At 44.3% G+C, this 24,059-nt stretch overlaps 1 protein-coding gene across 1 annotated transcript in view; it reads left to right on the top strand.

Annotated features, from left to right (window-relative positions):
- LOC133349575 (complement C3-like) overlaps positions 1 to 24,059 on the top strand; it is a 161,958-nt gene that overhangs the window by 34,816 nt on the left and 103,083 nt on the right. The window contains exons 5-11 of the mRNA XM_061563145.1: positions 4,426 to 4,526; positions 7,777 to 7,859; positions 8,454 to 8,541; positions 13,471 to 13,567; positions 15,212 to 15,332; positions 16,738 to 16,853; positions 23,397 to 23,561. Coding sequence (XP_061419129.1) covers positions 4,426 to 4,526; positions 7,777 to 7,859; positions 8,454 to 8,541; positions 13,471 to 13,567; positions 15,212 to 15,332; positions 16,738 to 16,853; positions 23,397 to 23,561 — 771 coding nt within the window. The remainder of the gene's footprint in view (positions 1 to 4,425; positions 4,527 to 7,776; positions 7,860 to 8,453; positions 8,542 to 13,470; positions 13,568 to 15,211; positions 15,333 to 16,737; positions 16,854 to 23,396; positions 23,562 to 24,059) is intronic.

The following is a 24,059-nucleotide window of genomic DNA, read 5'->3' as shown; positions in this document are numbered from 1 at the left end:
AGCTGGCCCGCTTCTGTCACTCCTCGTGATCGTCGAGGAAGACATTTCCGTGCTGACGGCGGAGGGCAGCGCAACCCTCAATCTCCTCACCAGCCCCCGCAGCCTCTCCGCCACATGAAGGTCGAGCACCCCCTCACCCACGAGTGGGAATGCCAATTGTCCCAGCACCAGCAGCGCTGCCCGGAAGGCGTAGGGAATCTTGTCCTCCGTTCGTTACCTCTGGAGGAATCTTGTGCGAGCTTCCTGTGCCAGATCAGGAGCGGCTTCTGGCAGCTCCCTCACCCGCCGTGCTTCCTCGGCGTGCTCCCGCTCTTGCCTCAAAAGGGCGCCCCTCGGCCACGGGAGGTCCTCCGATGACAAAATGGCGCCCACCATGTGCGTGGTCCCCCATCAGGAGCCCCCTGCTCCCGCTCCGTGCCGGCCCATGCCCCTCTCCACATGGCGGCTTCCTGCCATGCTGCCTAGTCGACACTTGACCACGGGAAATCTCAGCTGCTCTCTCCGTCGACACGCAGCTTCCGCTCTCTCTTCGACGACTCACAACTGCTCTCTCTTAATCGACGGGCAGCTTCTCCGCCACCTGGCATAGCACTCTAGCCGCCGCCGCTTGGCTGCTCTTTTTCATCGACGTGCTGCCACTCTCTCCACAGACACCCAGCAGCTCTCTCCGTCGACGCGTAGTCACTCCCACCTCTTTTGCGATGCCGCTCACACCGTCGACGCCCAGCAGCTCTGTCGGTCGATGCGCAGCCGCTCCTGCGTCTTTTACATAGCTGCTGACGCCGTTGACGCCCAGCAGCGTCTGGTTTTTTTACCGGGTTCCCAGATCCCGGGGCTGTTGGAGGGTCGACCATCTCGCTGTTCTCGTCCCGATGTCCCGACGACACTACTGGTGGGTTTTTAAACCCCACTTCTGACACCAAATGTAGTGTAATCTGTGCATGCGGGTGGCATGTGACGCACACACAGTTAGCCGGAGATGAGGTGGTCGCAGGAGGCGCACCGCTCTGCCCTCTTTATTTGTTGTTGTTGCCGAGCTCACACCACCACTCGGGCCCCCTCTCTCTCTCTCTCTTACCCACGACCCCGCTGCCGTGCGCCCTGTCCCAGACACGACTTTTTCCGTGTTTCACCGATGGCGTCGACCGGGACAGCCAACTACTGTGCGGCCGCGCAATTATCGGGCGAAGGCGGCAGCGACGAGGGCGACGACGACGAGGGCGACGACGACGAGGGTGACGACGACGAGGGCGACGATGACGAGGGCGATGACGACGAGGGCGAAGACGACGAGACGAGTCCAATCCCAGAACTGGCAGCCCAGAGCTCTCCGCTGCTTATATTCCCCTCGGCGCGGCTTGGCTCCGCCCTAGCCGTGCCTCCCTTCTCAAACCCTCTAGAGGGTTCTAGAGGATTCCACACGAGGTCTAACATGAATTACCCTTTCCCCAGTTCCTCCGCCCGGCCAGCACACCCGCGTATACGCTCAGTGGCGTGTGCACTAAGTCTCCACCTTCAGTTTCTGCTGCTGTCCAACAGTCAGCGCTATGTCACCTACATGTGTATAGGAGTATTATTAATGTGTGTATGTTAGTTTGTATTTTGATCAATAAGTGTGCGTGTAGTTACTTGTATTATTATTGGCTCGGCTTCATTGTCGAGGGGTGTATTGTATGTGTGTAGTTATTGGTGATTGATGTGTGTGTGATGTGATGCTCGGCTTCGTTGTCTACGGGCATATCGTGTGTGTGTGACGGTGTGTGATGCTTAGCTTCGTTGTCTAGGGGTGTATTACCAATCGTGATAATACAATAATTGTCATTTTAACTTTTACTGATTATGATTCTCGCTCAAACATTTACTGGTTATGATTTTAGTGTAATTATGTCCGGTCTCAGGATTCAGATTTCACCGCAGGATACAGTTCTTATAATTAAGATATTAGGAAGGAACCACTCAGACTCTTCTGTGTTAAGCAACTTTAATATCTAAAAACACTCTAATATGCGAACACATTTCGATTTAAAGCTTTCGTGACTGCAGGGATTCATCTTCTTGGTTCTTTCGGTAAAGTCACGTAGAAGGGAAGTAATAAATAATAAAAATAAAACATAATAAAATAATTCTCACGACGTTTCGGCCACAACGCAAGCAGCCGTCCTCAGGTGCTTGCGTTGTGGCCGAAACGTCGTGAGAATTATTTTATTATGTTTTATTTTTATTATTTTATTACTTCCCTTCTACGTGACTTTACCGAAAGAACCAAGAAGATGCGAACACACTTATGATCAGAATTGCCACAACAGTACTCCTGCAGATATCCTACTCATCGATCCATCCAATTAAACCTCAGTGGTTACATTGTTAAACTGAGCAATATAACAATAGGATAACTCATAGTAACGCGACAATACACGATGATAGGAAAGTCCTTAAAAATGACTGTTCATACAGAAAATTAAGAAACATGTTCCCAATGACAAAAGGGGGCATGAATTAATTCATTGGTAAGACTATGTGATTAAAATAAATATCTCAAAACAATAGTGCTCATGCGAGTGTGTAGATTTGTAACATAGGTTCTTATCAAACGGCTAGTGGACATCCATTAATTCATTGGTAAGATTTGCAATGAAAATAAATATCTCAAAACAATAATATCCATGCGAGTGTGTAAATGTTTATACACTTGCATGGATATTGTCGATGGATTCATTGGTATGATTTTGCAATTAAAGAAATATCCCGAGACAATAGTGTGCATGCGAGTGTGTAGGTTTGGCTAATAGATGCTTATCAAATGGCTAGTGGACATCAATGAATTCATTGGTAAGATTATGCAATTAAAGAAATATCCCGAAACAATAGTGTGCATGCGAGTGTGTAGGTTTGGCTAATAGATGCTTATCAAATGGCTAGTGGACATCAATGAATTAATTGGTATGATTTTGCAATTAAAATTAATCTCTCAAAACAATAGGAATCATGCAAGTGTGTAGATTCATATCATAGATGCTTAGAAATGTGTAGTGTGACATCAAATGAATGCATTGGTACGATTATGTAATGAAAAGAAAATGTATACTCTTTGGTTCTTTCGGTTAAGTCACGCAGGTTGAAAGAACCAAAGAGTATAGATTCCTGCAGTCACGAAAGCTTCAAATCAAGATTGAAAATAAAATGAATGACTAAAATATTTCTAAACAACCATATTCATGCAACTCAAGGGGCAGAACAGTGCTTCTCCACGATCAGCTAATAGTTAACACCACCTTGGAATGACAACCCTTTGTGAAACAAAAAAACACTTGGAACAATCTTATTGGTACCGATATGCGCATTGTGTGTGTGTTGGAGGGCAGTCACCACAAGGTCCAATGATTATAGCGGGCAGTACGGTTTGAGTTTTCCACGTACTATATCTGCTAACTGTGGTTCTGGGGTCCAGATGGCGGCACACCGTCGTGCAGCCTTTTTCCTCGTACCGAAAATACATCAGGTCCCCAGCAGGGGGCGTTGGGTCGGCGGGTGTGTGTCTCGAACACACGGCGTTTGTTCTTGGCTGCGCTGTCAGGCTCTGTCCACCGCTGGAGTGGTTGTTGAGTCGGCACGCTGCTCACGCTGACGGCGGTGCCCATGCTGGCAGGGATCGATGGGTCCGGCTCCATCTGCGTTGGTGTACGCGATGGTCACATTGCCAGATAGCGCTCGCAGCTCGTCCGCTGGGCAGCAGCGCATCACCCCCCTTGGTACCAGACACGCTTTATTGTGTCTCGAGCTCGACCTTTGCTGGAGGGTGCTCGTCTTCTGAGTCGGCATGCTCGTGGGTAGTCATTAGCCACTGCGCTGCTGGTCTTGTGAGGACCAGCTTGCTTTGTGCGGCCACCCTTGGTGCCCCCCTTCCTCCAGGAGGGCTCCTGCTGCTCCTCACTCTCCAAAACTCATAAAATGTATTTGCACACCTCTTAGCTTATCACAACTCTTGGCTAATCACAGTATTATATGAAAATGTATTCGCATATCTCTTAGCTTTTCACAACTCTTGTAGCTTAATACAATACAACTTCTCGCAGTCCTTGACTCTGCAAGTGACTCAAAACATAAGGTTAAATTGCCTTTTGTTGGCTCGAGGGAGGAGTTCACAGGTATCTGTTACTGATAAATCCATATATATAAAAGAAAAACTATTACATAAAAAATAGGCAATATTACTCTTTATTTGAATTTTTGGAAAGGCATTTATGCAACAGCCTTCATGTTTATCAATTGCTTTGTGAATTGCCCCATTTCTTCTTCAGGCCATGGCTGTTACTTTTTATCATGAACTGCAACAAGTAGAACATAGCACCTGCATCATAGCCTTGTGTTATCTGAATGGTGCAAATACCAAATGTATACATTATTAAATCGTGTGATCTCTTACAGAATGCAGATGGAGTGATTGTAGAGAGACAAATAAAAACCATCAAGTCCACAGATGAGGGAATAGTGGATGGAACATCATTCACAATCCCTGCTATTTCCAAGTAAGCTCACACGCAAAAAAATACATGTTTGATGTAAAATGATATAAAATGATATAATAACCCACCACCTTATTGTGGTGGAGGGGTTTGTGTGTTCCAATGACCCTAAAAGAGCTATGTTGCCTGAAGTATTGTACTCCTGGCAGGATCTCCCTTGGTGAACAAATCTGGGGGAATGGTTTTTAATATAAAAATCAGAGAACCTCGTCCGAACAAGGTATACCGGGACACCCCCCCTGGAGCCAGGTCTGGGGGTTGTGTTGGCCGGCAAGCGCCTGGTGGCCAGGTGACCCACATAACCTGGTCAGGCCCAACATAAATTGGCTACGTGGCGCCATCTTGTGGGCCCACCAGGATAAAGGGTGAGGGGCGGGTGTGATGACAGTATGGGATAGTCTCGGACAGACTGGATCTTGGCAATGGGCACAAGCTATTGGGATGTGGAATGTCATGTCATTGGGGGGGAAGGAGCCAGAGCTGGTGGAGGAGGTGGAAAGGTATTGACTAATATAGTTGGTCTCACATCCACACACAGCATTGGCACTGGAACCAAACTTCTTGATTGGGGGTGGTCTCCTATTCTGGAGTAACCCCTGGTGAGAGGCCATGGACGGGTTTGGGGATACTCACAAGTCTCCGGCTGGATGCTGTTCAGTTTCAGTTTGTCCCAGAAGACGAGAGAGTCGCCTCAATAAGACTTTGGGTCTCAGAAAGGAAAATGTTTACTGTTGTCTGTGCTTATGCACCAAACAGGAGTTCAGAGTATTCGGCCTTCTTGGAGATGGTGGGTGCAGTGCTCGATAGCGCCGTCTACTAACTCCATAGTCTTACTGGGCGACTTAAATATTCAGGTGGGAAACGATGGCGATACCTGGAGAGGCGTGATTGGGAGGAATGGACCTCCCTGATCTCAACCCGAACATTGAGATATCATTGGAATTATGCGCTAGTGATGGAATGTCAATAATAAACATCATGTTAGAACACAAGGATGCTCATAAGTGTACTTGGTACCAGAGCACCTTGGGCCGAAGGTTAGTGATTGACTTTATAGTTGTGTAATGACGACTTGACACATTTCTCTTGAGATGGCACTTTAATGAAGACACGTTCACTTGACATCAGGCGGAGATCCCAATGCAACAGCGCCGAGTCTCCCGGCCATCTCCTTTATATATCAACATGAGACCACGCCCCCCTTCTCGATCATTCTCGCTGATTCTGGACACTACCGGCAGACCTTACCGTCCTCTTCTGTCACCTGACCACGCTCCCTTCTCGAACATTCCCGTAGCTACCAGTTCCAATCACAACTGATACCCCTGTCATTAACTTCCATGGCCACTAGTGCATTCGTACTGTAAACTGACCTCCCTGTAATTACCTCCTACGGCCACTAGTTCCCTCACACCGCTTGCTGGCTCTATTGTCATTACATTTGTATCATTGGACCTAAGGCCGTATGTTCTGGACAGTGCGGGTGTTCTGGGAACATCTGGTGGAAAACCCAGTGCATAAAAATTTCAACTTCCAGAAAAAACTTATCCTACACTCCAGCGGAGGTCATGAACATTGAATCCGAGTGCACGATGTTCAGGACCACGATTGTAAATGCAGCTGCAAAAAGCTGTGGCCTGAAGGCTACAGTTGTTGCCTGTCATGGCGGCAACCCTAGGACCCACTGGTGGACACCAGTGGTGAAGGAAGCTGTCAAATTGAAGGAGGCTTTCCGAGATATGCTTGGAAAAAGGTCTCCCGATTCAATTGAGAGGTACCGGATGGTCAAGAGGGTGGCAGCGGTAGCAGTCATTGAAGCGAAAGCCCAGGCATGGAAAGAGTTTAGAGAAGGCATGGAGAGGGACTACCACCAAGCCTAAAATATATTCTGGCAAACCATCCAACCTTAGGAGGGGTTGACGGGACGTGGCTCAGGCTGTTTTCAGTAAGGGTAGCATAACTCTGAACTCAACTAAGGAGATAGTTGAGAGGTGGAAGGAGCACTTTGAGGAGCTCTTCAACCGAGAGGACATGTCCTCCTCTCAGGAGGCAGCTCTCGAAACAACTGGGGTTTTCTGATCCATCACGGCTGCTGAAGTCGCTGTGGCAGTCGAGGTCCTCCATAGCGGCAAAGCTGCTGGGGTGGACGAGACTCGCTCAGAGTTGTTGAAAGCGCTGGACAATGTAGGAGGCTCGTGGTTAACACGACTCTTCAATGTTGCATGAAAGTCGGGTACAGTACCTCTGGATTGTCAAACTGGGGTCGTGATCCCCATTTTTAAGAAAGGGGACCAGAGGGTGTGATCCAACTACAGAGGGATCACACTCCTCAGCCTCCCAGGTAAAGCCTATGCCAGAATGTTGGAAATGAGACTGCGTCCAGTGGTCGAGCCTCAAATTCAGGAGCAGCAATCTGCATTCCGTCAGTCATGGAACAATAGATCATCTCTTTTCCTTCTCGCAGCTATGCGAGTCGTCATGGGAGTATGCTTCTCCAGTCTACCTCTGCTTTTTCGACATGGAGAAGGCATATGACCATGTTCCCTAGAATGTCTTGTTGGAGGTGCAGCGGGATAATAATGGACAGATGCTGCTTGTGTGTGCTATCCGGTGGTAGTGAAGTGAGAGCCAAATTCTCGAACATGTTAGGGTGAGGATCTCGGTATTCCGGGAGAGCCTCAGAGTCCAGCCACTGCTCCTCCGCATTGATAGGAGTCAGTTGAGGTGGTTCGGGCACCTTGTAAGGATGCCCACCGGTAGACTCACCCTGGAATTCTATCGGGCATGTCCCACTGGGCGAAGAGCCCGGAGCCAGCCCAGGACATACTGGCAGGACTATGTCACTCGGCTGACCTGGGAATGCCTGAGAATTCCCCAGGAAGAACAAGAGTCCGTCACCACACTTTACCCCGCAGCGACCTGCTTTTGATTGACTTACTGTGCTACTGGCTGGAAAGAGGTGGTGGGGTGGTGGGGTAGTTGAGAAACCTGTCCCATTGTTGCAACTGCGGCGTCAAGAAATGGAATTTAACCGGCGACTTCTGGATTTCATGTGATCAAACGATTACACTCCTGTGGGAGCTGTTTTAATTTGTCAGTTAAACACGTAAACATGTTGTGTTCGTTTCTAGAGACATACAGGTAACAGGCTCACACAGTTTTTTAAAGTTTTTTTAATGCACTAACCGGTAATACATTAAATACATTTTAACAACCCTAGAAATAATGATGCTCACGGTATTGTTATCCACAGACATGGCACTTGGAAGATTTTTGCCCGAATGAGTGGAGCACCCAATATCAACTCATCTGCTGAGTTTGATGTCCGGGAATACAGTATGTAAACATTAAAATCTTAATATTTAATCATAGCATTTGTCACTACATTGTGTTCTGCCCACATTCTTCAAGGTTCGTCTAGATTCTCCTATTTCCTCCCTTAACTAAAAAAACCTCATGCAATGTAAGTGGGATTGACCATAGCATCCCAATGGTGCAAAATTATTTGCAAATTACTCAATTTGGATAACACATCGCAACATCGCCCTCCACTGACAGACTAATGCCTGCTTCCAGACCAGGTGCTAAGATACCTTGTACCTACAAGGACAGCTGCCACTGGGGGTGCCCTTTAAAAAATGTTTGCGATGACTTGTTATGTAAATCGGTTATTAGGGTGTGATGCGCTCTGTGATGCCTGGACCTGAAGAGCGCTGTTTAAAGAACACATTATTGTACCAATAATGTTTTATGGAACAATAAAGATATGTTAACATATAATGTCAAAACAGTGTCCTTAAATCAAAATGTATATGCTGTAATGTGATGTGTAGGGTTATAATTTATTTTATGTAATTCGTAAAAAAGTAAGATGTTTATATGTGTATTAAACATACACACAAGCTTATTGGCACATGAATATTTCCCCAGTCTTGCCGACCTTTGAGGTGAAGATTAACCCCAAGCAAAGAGTGTTTCACATCAACGATGAAGAGTTTGTTGTGGACATCACTGCCAAGTAAGATAATTTAATATAGTTTCATCTATATTGAGGTAATAGATATTTACATTACATCACATGCTAAAGTCCACAACGCATATGTTAATAGTACCAATTTCATGCTTATAATCAGTGGACAATTGGCTAAACATTTGTAGTGTGTTATAGACTGAGTCACACACTGTAGTTGGAGGCAATACTTTTCATAAACACAACCCTAACAACTCGGTTTCTATAGCTAGGTGTCTATCTGTTCGCTATGTGCATGCGCGTTAGTGTCGCGAATGGGCCAGTCATCACATACACTGTCTGACCCACAATATCAGGCTACACTCAACCGACGAACGAGGAGCGACGAACGAAGACGAAAAGACGCGGGACTCCAGGCTGATCCCCACAATGGACCCTGATCCCTGTCGGGGATCCCCCTTTATTTTCTTGGCTGTGGCTTTGCCACGTCCTCGGCCCCGCCCCCTACTGTATCAAGGCAGGGCTCTCGGCCCCTGGTCATGTGTCCCTCCAGTACCTGGCGCTACAGTATAGTGACAGTATATGTCACTACACATTTAAACAGCAAACACCACCTGTTACTATCCTGTTTAAAGATACCAAGAGGACAGTAGCATAGCCCATTGGTAGCGCGTTGCCACCTTCCTTCCAATGTTCATAGTTCTAATTTGGCAGAACAACCTGGTTACTACTGTGGGCATATTAACTGTAGACTACTATACACCATCTGCTTCACAGTTGACGTAAAAGATCATGTGAAGTCATCCGAAACGAGTACGCAAGTGTGTGCAGGCCTCACGGTCCATATTTTGAAATGTGTAGTGGGTTTGTATGGAGACGGAGTCTTCGTAGGAGGCAACACGTATTTATTTATAACAACAATAACAGTAAATCTAGGTCCCTAACACGAAGGGGTAATGGCCCCTTCTATCCACAACCTGAGGAGGTATGGCCTCCGGGCTAACGTGCCCTAACTACTGGGGTTAACCACTCTTTAGCCCTCCGGCTAGCGGGATCTAGGTGAGGCTGACCTGACCCAGCCAAGGTCCTCGGATCTCGACCGCTGGCCCACACAGACCCGGCCCTGAGAAGGGCGTCGGTTCGGGGGATCCTCAGGGTCCTAGCCTATTGACCACTGGCCTCACTGAGCCCCGGCCCTTATAAGGACAGCGGGGCTTGGGGTCCAGGGTCCTATCTTCAGGTGGGCTTCTGGGTCTTCGGCTTGAGGCGAACTTCCTCAGCCGCTCTGGGGTCCGGCTTTTATGGGGCTTGCAGGGTCACCCCGCCCGTGGTCACGCCCACCATCTGAAGCCTTCTCGAGGGACCTGGATTGTTGCGCAATCCTCCCCAGCCCCCCACCCGGGGGCCTGGGGTATCCCCCTCCGGTTCCCAACCGTCCCCCCCGGGATGCCTGACCCACGAGCCCTGCTTAGCACTGGCAGGACTCGCTATTGCCCCCTGTTGGCCCCTGACTGGAAGTACCTGTCACGTATAAAGATAAAATAATAAATTAAATTAAATACTGATTCCAAAAAACACAGGATGAGATGTTACTATCCTTTGTGCAAGCACTTCCAAGAGTTCATGAACAGTGAGCCTAGTGAAATTTGGGGAGCGCATCGTCAGTAGTGAACCTTTGGGTCCTAGGGTGTTTCGGCCTTTCATACTATACACCCTCCCCAAAGGCGGCCAGTGACAGGGTGATCAATCCTACGCTTGCGTCCCATTCCAAATTAGTCATAGGAGTTGCCTTGTTGTTGATAGCCAACATCCCATGGGACTATGCATGGCAGGGGCGTCGTCCTCCCTGAGTCAAGCGTTGTTGACTGCATACCTCCTGGCCCTCTCACTTTGGGGCCCAGCTGGGGTCTCTCCTCTTCATCCAGAGCCACTGACTGCTGCCTTCTGCTGCCTCCGATACAGCTCTGATTGCTGAACGCTGGCTCTGGCCCTTAATTCCCAGGTCTCTAAGCAGTCTGGTTGTAGATGTTGCCACAAAACCTCTGCAGCCCACCTCCACTGGTCGGACTTCTGTGTTCCAGCCATGATGCCGTGCTTCAGCAGCTAGATCGGCATAGCGCAGATGTTTTCGCTCATAAGCCTCATCTACTGAGTCCTCCTAGGGTACTGTGAGCTAAATGATGAAGACCTTCTTGAGCGAACGGGACCAGAGCACCATGTCAGGTCTTAGGGTGGTGGTTGCGATCTCCGGAGGAAACACAAGTTGCTGGCCAATGTCAGCTAGCATTTTCCAGTCGCGGGCCAAGCGCAGCTGGTCTCGCTCTATTGGTGTAGAGCCGCTCTTCGGTGGTTTAGCCCCTTCGCGGACAAAGGTCGTCCGTAAGGGGTGTGATGCTGCTGGGGGTGGTAGGGAGTTGGTGGCAGCTCGCTTGTCCTCCAGGGCGGACGCAAGGTTTTTAAGGACTTGGTTGTGACGCCAAGTGTAGCGTCCTTGGCTGAGGCTTGTTTTACACCCTGTGAGAATGTGCCTGAGGTTGGCTGGCATGGAACAGAGGGCACAGTCCGGAGCTTCACCATACCATTGTTGAAGATTAACTGGTGTTGGAAGGACGTCATATGTTGCTCTAATGGAAAAGCTCAACCGCCTCGCTTCCATGGCCCACAGATCCTTCCAGCTGATCTTCCTCTTCTCCACACTGTCCCATCGAGTCCACTGTCCCTGTTTGGCAAGAGAGACTGCCTTGGCCCACCTTGCAGTCTCCTCCTGATGGCGTACTTCCTGCACTACCATCTTCCGCCGCTCTGGTGCAGTGGCCTTACTCCAAGCAGCACGGCTAGTTAGCCCAAGGCCTCCTCTCCCTTGCTGAACATGGCCCACAATGTCAGCATGTCTGAGGGCTGCTGTTGCCTCCTGGACTGCTTTTCCTGGCTTCCATTTGCGCCCAGTTGCCAAGGTCGGCGCGTTGTTGCTCACCACTGGGTCTCGAGATTCATTCAGTGTCATCTGGAGCCTGGTTTTTGCACACTTGAATTCCTCGGTTAGACTGGTGAGGGGCAGCTTGAGGACACCATCTCCATAGAGGCCTATGGTGGTAAGGCATCGTGGAACTCCGAGCCACTTCTTTAAGTAGCTCGTGACTCCTCTTTCCATCTTCTCCACTGTTGAGATTGGAACCTCATACACTGCTAGGGGCCACAACACCCGGGGTAGGAGACCAAACTGCAGACACCAGGCCTTTAACTTTCTAGGTAGCTGGGTGTTGTCCATGGACTGTAGGCTACTACTGATGTCTTTGCGCAGCTGTTGCACCTGGTCTTTGTCCTTCAGGCTTGCAATCGACGTTTCGATTGCAACACAAGCAATCATCATCAGGTATAAATTAAATAGAAACACAAATCTAGTATACTTAGAAATGTAATGTAATACAACAGAGAGTCGGATAACATAACAGTCAACACCCTATCTGGTTGATTACGTTCTTCCTGAGAATGCTAAATTTGAGAGAGAGATTGAACACAGAACCAGAAACATAGACAGACATATAAGCAGACAGATATCACAGAGATACATAGAGAGAGAGCAAACATAGGCACAAAGAGAAACTACGCCTCTGTGTCGAGGCCTTAAATAGAGAAAGGGGGGGCGGGGGCGGGGATAGAGGGAGGGGTTAGAGAAATTAGCATGTCCATGAGTGGAAACGGTGAGTGGCAGGGTGTAAAAAGCTTGAGAGAGGGGGGCAGGGGCGGAGAGAGAGGGGTTAGAGAAATTAGCATGTCAATGAGTAGCACGATGAGTGGTACGGTACGAAAGCTTGAAAAAATTAGGAGGCAGGGAGAGAGACACACTAAATTAACTAACCTAGCAAACATTTCGAAATGTAATGCAATGCAACACAGAGGGTCTGTCAACACACAATTAACGCATAGCCTGGTTGATTACGTTCTTCCAAAGATTGCTAAATTAGAAGTTAAGTGTGAAATTTGAAAAAACACAGACACGACGACCGATACACAAGCAGAGAGAGACAAGGAAAAAACCCAGACCAAGTTTGAATGGTGTAAGTGTGCAAATACACGAGTGAAGATGTGTTTGAGTCTTGAGTGAATGTGTGTGTGAATGTAGAAGTAGGATTTATATCTAAATGTACATGTGTGAATCTATAGAGATATTCCCTGTTCCGTATATATGGTAATCTTTTGGGGAACCCTAAGAATTATAAAAACTTTTTTTGAAAATTACACTCCTGAGGCTCAAAAACTTAAGCGTGTGCTGTGCAATGCTGACTTACTGCTAGCTGTGTCTCCACGCTGTGCATAAATATCAGCCTCAGATTCAGTCCCCATTAAGTAGAGATAGTCCCCATTTCCTGCACAGCCATGACCGTAGCATTTGATTGTGCATTCAATACATGGCTTCTGATTTTCGTGGGTTTTAACGTTTTGTTTTACATGGGAAAACCCAGTGTGCGCATTTCGAGAACATGCTATATGTATGTTGAACTTTTTTCGCACCGTAAGTAGCCAACCATGCTAATAGGGGGCATGAGGGAAGGACAACACACTGAACACAAACAACAGTAAATATGGCTGCATAAAATCAGGCTGTGCTTCGTTTTCTGATATGCATTAGATATTATTATACTCGTTTACCCAGGAAAGTCTCTCTGAGTCTCAATTTCATCTTGAGGAGGGTCCTGCCAAAATCTCCCAGTAGGGGCCATGTGGCTATGTGTAGTCTTGTTTGAGTCGTTTGCAGTCATATTCCAGCATTTTGGCCAATAATAGTTGCATTGTATATGGTTTAGAGAACCCAGATGAAACTCATGCAGATCAGGTGGAGAACATAAAAACTCCACCTAAAGAGGTGCCCGAGATGTTAATCGAACCCTGCCCTTCTTGCTGTGAGGCACGAGTCTTACCATTGCGTCACCCTGCTGCCCTAAACGTGCATAACTATTTATGTCTTTATTGTTACAGTTACTTTAATCAGGAACTCGTGTCTGGTACAGCATATGTACGATATTTTCTTGAAAACGGAGATGTACCAAAACTGGTTGATTCCAGTTCTACCACGGTAAGCAGTGTGTTCTGAATTAATGTACATGTTCCTGTAATAACATTTTGTATTCACGCCATTCTTATAGCACAATAATATCACAAAGGCACTGTTTTGCAGACACAAGCTTTAGTAGTTTAACTGTAGGGGGTGATGTTGCAATGTGTAAGCTCAATTAAGTAATTTGTGAGTAATTGTTTTACTTTGGCAAATTTGGACAATCACACCGCTCACAATGGCCTAATATTGAATTATGTCAGGGTAACTTTAACATGCACTATAAAGCAGACAGTGCGTATTTGTGTGGTTAATACAACCACAGTAATAACCAGGGAAGCCTGCCGGCTTCGAACTACTTACCTTCGAGGCGAGCGATGAGCATGGTTACTGCTGGGCCACTCCTAACACATCACATCCATGCAAAACATTTCTGGCACAATACATTATTTCTATAAGTGAAGAAGTTGACAGGCACGGAGTGACTTTTGTTCACTGCATACAAAACTGAGTCACATGAAACAAGTTCATAAGCAGTTGTTTATTTTACCTTCATAAGCTTGATTGTAGCACATGGTCTAGCGATACCGTGTTTGCCACATGTTGCAGAGGTTCCTGGTTGATACCCAGCCAGCTGCCCTGGTTAATATCATAGGTGTATTAACCGTAAAATACACACTGTCTGCTTGAGTGGATGTTAAATATCCCATAACTCAATTAAAACATGAATAGGCCATTGTGTGCTGGAGTTATGGTCCAAATTTGCCAACTTTGAAAATTCCCCACAAATTACTCAATTGAGAAATATGCTGCAACATCATCCCCTCATAACATATTAATGCCTGATCATGGGCAAGGTGCTAACTCATCTTTGTAGCAAAGGGACATTTGTTACTAGGAGTGCCCTTTAAATGTTTGACATGATACATGATGTAATTCATTTATCACATTTTAAGTATTCTGAGACTCTCTGGCATGAAGGGTGCTCTATGAAAAAGCTGAATTATTATTGTGATTATTAAATAATAATGGCAGAGTATCATGTGCCAGCCTGGAGTAGGAGCTCATACACAAAACTGCTAGATACACAATTCGCATTATAACACTGAAACTAACAGAGACATGTAAACTGCAAGGGACGTTCCAAGTTTTATTGCCATCATCCAAGACCTCAATAATCTTCCTTGCTGCTGACTCAAGTCCCAATCCCCCAATTGGTTTTCACGCTATCACCATTCTAGAATCTCAGATTACGAATGAACGCTGGTGAAGAGTGGAACAATGCAGATGTTCAAACAACTCAAACAACTCATTCGAGACCCAAACATCGCACCTCCTGGCTTTGGCATTCCTCGAAGTTACCGGTGTAACCATCAACGGAATCGGAACATCTACAGGCCGATGCACATATCTCAATTCATGAATTCAAATTAAAAACACAAGTCACAGTTTTGCGACTGTGGCCATGCAATCTAAACGATGGACCTTGTAGCAAAACACTATCGTCTGTGCTCTTTCAAAGAAGGAATGGCAAAACTACACAAACTCTCTCTCCTGAGGCCCTCTCATGGCTTTCAGACATTGACATTTAGCTCCTTAACATATTTCCACGTATAAGGATAAAATACTCACTAATGAGCTCGAATGTGTGGTTCCTGTCCTCAGCTTGTTGCAGGAGAGGGACTTAGCATTCTGAAAAAGGAGAAACTTCTTAAGTTGTTCCCAAATACGAAGGATCTCTTGGCTTTCAGCCTCACAATAAAAGCAACTGTACTATCATCTCAAGGTGCGTACAATAATGTTGTTATTGCCATCATTATTGTGAAAATAATATTTGGCTGAGTAGCAGTGGTTTGAGTGCATGGGCTGCCATCAGAAGTGTACTAATATAAATTCTAGTCATGGCTCAAGACGGTCCTTTTATCCTCCAAGGTTGGTAAAATTAGTAGAAATTTGTGGTAAATCAACAGCGTTTTCCTACAAATTAACTCTCATATGTAAAAGTTGTGTAATATTACTGCGATGAATTGTCACCAACTTGCAGTCCCTAATTGGGTGGGAGGGTGGTGCAGTGGTCATTCGTGCCTCACAACAAGAAGGTCTCGAGTTCAGGATCTATTCCTAATGCCGCTCTTGTGTAGGGATTTTATGTTCTACCCTTATTATGAATGGGTTTCCTCCAGGTTCCCCGTGATCCTCTCCCATAACTTAAAAACACACTTCCAACGCTGAAAGGTACCTGCAAATCACTCAATTGGGATTACACGTAATAACAACGACCCTGACTGCAAAAACTTGGCAGGACCCTGCTGAAAATTAGTTGAAATGCATTGCGATTTTCCTGGGTAAACATGCATAATAATGGAAAAATAATTTGCCCAAATACCACCACTTTGTGTTGGCATGTATATGTGCATTTAATGTATTGCACATTATATGTCATTAACCGAGTGGCCAATGGTCCTTCTAGACTTGTTTATTCAAAAGCATGTGTTCAAGTAAGCAAACTCTGAACCAGTTTCGTCCGATTGGATTCCACAAGTCTAATTTATTTGACAGAGCTTCTACTTTTATTGTGACACAATTATCAGGGTTAACATTTAGGGGCAATTTCCATGCTCTCGATTTCTCTTGTTATTGTATTGGGATCCAGATCCGCATAGATACTTGGATCTGGTTGACCAAGTCGGTCACCAATACCATTTACTTGTTTCTGATAGAGCACCCTTTGCCCGGGGCATCTCAGGGCGCTCTACGTGCGATAAGCAACCTACATCACATCTAGCCTAAAATATTTGAAAGGGACATTCCAGTAGCAGCTGTCCCTGTGCGCACACGGTGACTGTACCTGCAAGCGAGCATTAGTCTGGCAGTAGGGAGAGATGATTGCTCAATGTCATCCAAAATCAGTAATTTGTGAGTAATTTTTCAAATTTGGACAATGATGCCAACACACAATGGCCAACTACTTTTGAATGATGTCAGGGGATCTTTCACATTCACTGCGAAACATAGTATTGTTATAGTTAATACATACTGAAGTAATAACCAGGGAGGCCTGCCGGATTGGACCGCATCCTTTGCAAAAAGCGGCGAAAGTGTTAGCTCTGGGCCATGTCACCATGTTTGGAGTTGATTTATACACCCAATAGTTAATCTGAATGCAAAATTACATATGTCTTCAACTTTAGCGGCAGAGACCGAAGAAGCAGAACTTGTTGGAATCAAAATTGTGGAATCTCGCTATCAGATCACCGCAACGAAGACATCACGATATTTCAAGGCCGAATTGCCTTACTTCATACAGGTACGATGTGGTACACACACAGGCTGTAGCCAGAGTGATATAATGAGTATAGTATGTATGGGGTTTCTCTGCTGACACGTGTAACCAGGGGCACTGTCTCACTTCCTGGCCGTGATCTCGCTGAGACAATAGGGTTGGTGAATGAACTCAGAGCTTTGAAATTATGGTACTTAGCGTTGTGTTCTACTCCATTCGTCACTGCATATTGAAAAGTGAGCTCGCGATGTGACTCTAGTGGTACTTTTGTTTGTCTGCACAACAGAGGTCTGTATAATGTGAATATCCAAAGGGCACGACTCAGCCTTCCATACCGCATGCCTGACTGCTCTGCTCAGGGTTCCACGCGATACCCATGGACACAACCGCTACAGTGGAGCCACTAGCAACGTCCCATATTATAAGTGCCTGCGAATTTATTGATCAGAAAGAGCCTTGTGCTCTCTTTCATCACCTTACAATAACTGATATTTTTTAGCAAACCGTATCCGCCATATAATGCATTGCAAAATAAATATCCATTATCACAATCAACTCACCAATCAATTATCAATCAACAAAATTACCCATGAATTTACAATTATACATTGCAAATGAAGCAATAATTATGAATTACCAATTAGTTATTGATTTTAATTACCAATGTATTATTCATTATGGATTACCACCACGTTACTAACAATAAGTTAACAATGAATTATAATAAATCATCCCTGAATTACAATAATGAATTATATACAAACTATTATTACAATTTATTATTATTAATTTATAAATTAACTATGAATAATGAAGTATCAATACATTATCTAATTCGTGCCATTAAAATTACCAACTATTATTAAATGATTTATAACACATGGGGTTAAGAGTGGATTCCTCTTACATGTAAGCACTCATGCAGTTCTCACGACGTTTCAGCCACAACGCAAGCAGCCGTCCTCAGGTGATTATGTTTTATTTTTATTATTTTATTATTTCCCTTCTACGTGACTTTACCGAAAGAACCAAGAAGATGAATCCCTGCAGTCACGAAAGCTTTAAATCGGAACTCATGCAGTTGCTGATAACACCTTGATTTACAGAGCAAGCACTGCTCAGCTCAGCAAGCACTGCTCTGCTCTGTAAATCAAACTTGCTCGATCTTCATGACACATCGAACCAACATCTCACTCTGGGCCTGGTTGGGTGGGAATGTAGTGTAGCTGAGAGATGATTGACAATCCCGTACTCATCGTTATCTTGTTAAGAACAAATAAATCAAGTGCCACTGCCAAAAACGTAACAAGAATGTGGCCAAATGCATGTGTATTTTGTCTGTGTGTCTCCGTGTCCGTATGAGTGCCTTTGTCTCTTTGTGTGTCTCCGTGTTGCTTTGTTTCTGCGTGTGTCTTCGTGTCTCTATCTCCATTTCTAAGTGTGTGTCGCCGTGTTTGTATGTTTCTATACCCAACTTGCGCATGCGTGGCCGAGGGATGGTGGCTGATGTTTGTCGTCAGAGGTACCTTCACCCCCTTAGGCTTTGTCTAACCAAAGACTGACTCCACGGCGGGGTGGGGAGGGGGGGGGAGTTCGTTTCTCTGAGTACAGGACCCATGGACAAGTTGCTACCAGCCGAGTCAGCTGGACCAAGAGCTAGTCAGAGGGCACGCCTTCTCACTTGACAGCCCCATTCAGGAAGTCACCCGTTACCAATTTCACAATACCACAATAAAGTTGATGCTCTGTGGGTGCTGGTGGTGCCCATTTATTCAGAAAGTTAAGATGATCACACCTCCAGCACATATTTGCACATGCCAGAAGCAGAGAATATTCATTTCCACGGGAACAAATATTGATAAAAAATATTAATTCCCCATAATGTTAGTTTAACACGTAGGCTTTCGCGACCAATGTTATTCATAATCAACGTTTTTGGGTTTAGATCGCGTTTATTTATAAATGTGTCGTAACCCTCCACCACCCGACACGGCCAATCAGTAAAAATGTGTCACGTTGACAAAGACAAATAGTTCACTGCTTTAGCCCACCGGTGTGTTGAAGCCACAACATTTACAATTTGAGTACGACGTTTCGCTGGTAATTGCATCCAGCATCATCGGGCAATTCGCCAGAATGGTGAGGCTCTGCTGTCTCCCGTTCTTATATAGAGCAGCAGCAGGGTGACGTCATCATTAACTCATCAACTCATCAGGTGCAAAGACTCAAGGGGGGAGTGATTGTAATTATATACTAGATTAGTAATCAGGCTATTGTTACGATGCGAGTTGTAGATTAGTAATCATTTGGAATGTGTTTTATTGTGATTATGCTACATTAGTAATCAGTTAGTGGTTGTTTCCCTTATAAGTAATTGTAATGTATCTTATTTAATAATACGCTTCCAGGCCGCACTAAGCCTGTAGCTGTCTGAGCGATTAAAGTTATTTCTGTTTCTCTCAATTTCAATCGATTCTCTAACTAGTCTTTGCCAGTAGTAACTAGTTTTACACAACACTTCCACGTTGTCAAAATCAATTGAGTGTCCCTGTTGGCATGCATGTTCTGCTACTGCCGACAGTTGTGTTTGTGATAGTTTAATATTTCTCTGGTGTTCTTTTAGTCTTACACTAACGTTACGCCCTGTCTGTCCAATATAGCATCTGCCACATACACAATTAATCCGATATACACCTTCTGTTGATAATTTAGGTAATTCGTCTTTAGTGCACGTTACTAGTTGTTGAATTTTGTGTACTGTACCAAATCTTACTGTAATGTTATGCTTTTGCAAAACACGGGCTAATTTATCAGTTACTCCTGAGATAAATGGTATTTTTATTGTTTTAATAATCTGATCGCTTTCAGCAGTGTTGCTTTGCGATCGTGATTTGGCTTTTAATGCTCTGTTAATTTGAGCATTATTGTAGCCATTCTGTCTTAGTGCTTCTTTAACATGTTTAATCTCTCTCACTAGACTTTCACCATCTGACACTGTTTTAGCCCGATGTATGAGCGTCTTGATAAGAGAGGATTTCTGAGCTGGGTGATGATGCGAATCTGCATTCAGATAGGCATCAGTGTGCGTTGGCTTTCTGTAAACGCTGTGTGTTATTTTACCGTTTGGGCCATGCCCAAGTAAAATATCCAGGAACGGGAGTGTGTTATTCACCTCCATTTCCATGGTGAACTGAATGGCCGGGTTTTGTGCATTGAGATGATTTAGAAAATCGTTAAGTGTATCTTTACCATGTGGCCAGACAACCAAAGTGTCATCCACATATCTAAACCAAAAGGATGGTTTTAATGTGCTCGAGGCAAGTGCTCTGGTTTCAAAGTTTTCCATGTACAAATTTGCTATAGCAGGAGATAAAGGAGAGCCCATTGCTGCTCCCGCCCTTTGTTTAAAGAATTCGCCTCTCCATAAGAAGTAAGTGTTATTTAAACAATGGTCTGCGAGTTTCGGAATATCTTTTGGTAAACCTGTATTCTTTACCAGTGTATCAAGTAATTTAAGCGACTCGCTCACTGGAACCTTAGTGAATAGCGAAATCACATCAAAACTCACCAAAATATCATTAGGGTTAAGTTTAATATCTTTGATCATATTCACAAGATGTTCTGAATTTCTTATGAATGATGATGTCCTACCGATGTAAGGCTGAATTTGTTTAGTTACATATTTTGCTAATTTATAGGTGGCAGAGCCAATTGTACTGACTATAGGTCGTAAAGGGATGCCGACTTTATGGATCTTTGGTAGCCCATACAGTCTAGGTGGTTTTGAAGCCCTTGGCTTCATTAGGAATTGCTCATTTTTTGGGATTAATGAATTTGCAATGATTGCAGTAGTCTTACGTTCCAAAGTATTAGTTGGATCTCGTTTAATTTTAATGTAGGTACTTTCCTCTAATAAATCTTTAATTTTATTATCATAATCGGCTCGTGACATCACTACTGTAGTGCGGCCCTTGTCAGCTGCTAGGATTTGAATATCTTTGTTTAGACGAAGCTCTCTTAAGGCTTTTGCCTCGTTCGAGCTAATATTTACTTTAGGTACTTTACTATTCTCAATAATTTTGGCAACCTCGTGTCTAGTCATCTCTGCCTCATTATGTGGAAGGAGTCTTACTGCTGATTCTACCTCAGCAATTATCTCATCCACTGGAATTGTGCGTGGGGTAACGGCAAAGTTAAGGCCTTTAGAAAGGACAGAAATCATGTCAGTGGTTAAATCAGTGTTAGTCAAGTTCATTACGGTTTTGTTTTTAAATTGTTCGTTTTTAATAGGGATTTGTTTATTGTAAAGTCTAGAAAATTTGTTAATTTGGTTAGCATTTGTTAGATTAAACACATTATCAGCCGATTGTTGTGTTATAGTATCGATTATATTCCAATCATGCATGGACACACTATTGCTTATATTTAAATGTAAATGCTGTGTATGTGGCAGATGCTATATTGGACAGACATGGCGTAACGTTAGTGTAAGACTAAAAGAACACCAGAGAAATATTAAACTATCACAAACACAACTGTCGGCAGTAGCAGAACATGCATGCCAACAGGGACACTCAATTGATTTTGACAACGTGGAAGTGTTGTGTAAAACTAGTTACTACTGGCAAAGACTAGTTAGAGAATCGATTGAAATTGAGAGAAACAGAAATAACTTTAATCGCTCAGACAGCTACAGGCTTAGTGCGGCCTGGAAGCGTATTATTAAATAAGATACATTACAATTACTTATAAGGGAAACAACCACTAACTGATTACTAATGTAGCATAATCACAATAAAACACATTCCAAATGATTACTAATCTACAACTCGCATCGTAACAATAGCCTGATTACTAATCTAGTATATAATTACAATCACTCCCCCCTTGAGTCTTTGCACCTGATGAGTTGATGAGTTAATGATGACGTCACCCTGCTGCTGCTCTATATAAGAACGGGAGACAGCAGAGCCTCACCATTCTGGCGAATTGCCCGATGATGCTGGATGCAATTACCAGCGAAACGTCGTACTCAAATTGTAAATGTTGTGGCTTCAACACACCGGTGGGCTAAAGCAGTGAACTATTTGTCTTTTGTCAACGTGACACTTTTTTACTGATTGGCCATGTCGGGTGGTGGAGGGTTACGACACATTTATAAATAACCCAAAAACGTTGATTATGAATCCCCATAATGTTGAATGTTTGCATCCCCTTTTTTGGCAACAAAGGCATATTTATTTACATATACGTCTTTATCAATGCCTTTCCAACTAAAATCATAACTTTAAGGCCACTTTCCAAACTTCCTTACGCTAACAAATGTTTGTTTCCTTGGGGGTGAAAAAAACAAGTGCTTAAATTTCTTCCCTCCGCAAGAACAAATGTTTGTTCCTCGATAAACAAATATTCAGGGGGGAAAAAATACTCGGGAATCAAAATCTGTTTACAGCCCCGTGAATAGCATGGCATGGGTCACCATGCCTTGGTCGCAATGCCACGATTCTGCAAGTGGAAACTCCAATCAAGAATTGCGTATTACGTTCCTAAATTTAATGGTTTCTAAACCTTACAAATGCAAGCAGTTGAGGAAAATGATTTACACAGGAATCCCCCTGATATAAGTTCATAATCAGAATATTTATTGACACTGAGGAATCTGATGAGCTATAAAGCTCTTTCACAGATGTCTAGCAGGGGCGGGTAACAACGGTTCAATAACAAACAATACAAAAACACGATACGAGTGTAAAGTACAGGAAATGCAAACAAATCACCAAAAACATGCCAATGAAACAAAGCCAACAACATCCTTCCATGAAAAGCCCACTGACCTATTAACTTATTTTTCAGAAGCGACCTGGCCACAAATGATAGTTCAACAAAGTGTAACTTTATAACAGCAAAATAATCTAAATCTCAATGCATGTTTTTAAATATGGAGGGAAAACTCGGAAGACCCAGAGAATAAAATCCACGTGATCATGGAAAGAACATGCATACTTCAAATATAGATTTCAGTTGCCGCATTGTGAATTATTTCCTATATACGTTGCTGCTGTGTGAATGGAAAACCGAAGTATTGTTGGATAAGGAACATAGCTTTGGATTTAAAAAAATATATAAACAAGTCTAAGTTTTTAAATATATATTCGGGTTCATAATAGATCCTTAAGGTTAGGCTGTGTAATAATTTGACCAAATTTTACTCCTAAGAACATGCTTGGCTTGGAAACGTCATGTTGTAGGATACATATTCAATTATCAACCATTATAAATTGACCGACCCTTAGTTTAAGCTTCGGTTATGTCCAGGAGATGGTGAGGGCATGCGAGTCACGTGCGGCATAGGGGGGAGGGTCAGTTCAAGTCGGCTCTAGGAACTTCTGGGTCAGGTTGGGGTTTGAAAACAGAGGTGGGGGGGATGAGTGGGAAGATTGGAGGTGCTAGATAGATTTTTGCATCAGATAATCGTGAGAGGTGGGGGGGGGGGTTTGTGGAGGCCTGCATCCAGCAGGCTGATAATGATGTTGTACCCCTCAATGATTTGCTGCTTCCCATACACAGGTGGAGGTACGGAATGCTGATGGTTCACCCTCTAAAGAGGTGGACGTTGTTGCTAAAGTGCAAGTTGGTTCAAACACCATTAATCCTCAGAAGATGCGCACTGACTCCAACGGGTTGACTTCATTTACTGTGACACCACCAAATGTCAACCAACTGACAGTCACGGTGAGTTTCATTGTTGTGGGTGTAAAAAGGTCGGGTCAGGAGGCAGACCTCATCTATGTAGTTGGACCAGGTTTGCCTCGAGGGCCTCCCATTTTCTCCAAGTCTGTTATTCTGAGTTGGTCGACCTTATGTGGATTGATCTAGCACCTGTGGCAGTGGTGTATTTATATACAGTAGATCATCGATTATCCTGTGGCTTAAGGGGGTACCGGATTTAAAAAAACACCAGATAATCGCATTATTTAAAATAGCTTGTTTTTGCACATTGCATAACATGTTTTTAGGTATTATGTATATATTGTTTAGCGTTAAAAAAAATTACAATGTGAAATTGGTATAAACATGCAAAAATAAATATCCTACTGTAAAACGTTACTGCATTTGCTGTACCGTACTTACTGATCCAATCGTGTATGGGGTGATGTATGTACTCTCTTGTTTCAAGAGAGTACGTACGGACTGATGCAGCCTTTAGACCGGTGATATATCACCAACAGT

This window comes from Lethenteron reissneri, chromosome 30, assembly GCF_015708825.2.
Source record: "Lethenteron reissneri isolate LAM-NWPU_2019-01 chromosome 30, ASM1570882v1, whole genome shotgun sequence".
Classification (NCBI taxonomy): domain Eukaryota; kingdom Metazoa; phylum Chordata; class Hyperoartia; order Petromyzontiformes; family Petromyzontidae; genus Lethenteron; species Lethenteron reissneri.
The sequence above is the reverse complement of the archived record's forward strand: the minus strand, read 5'-3'. Positions and strand labels throughout refer to the sequence as shown.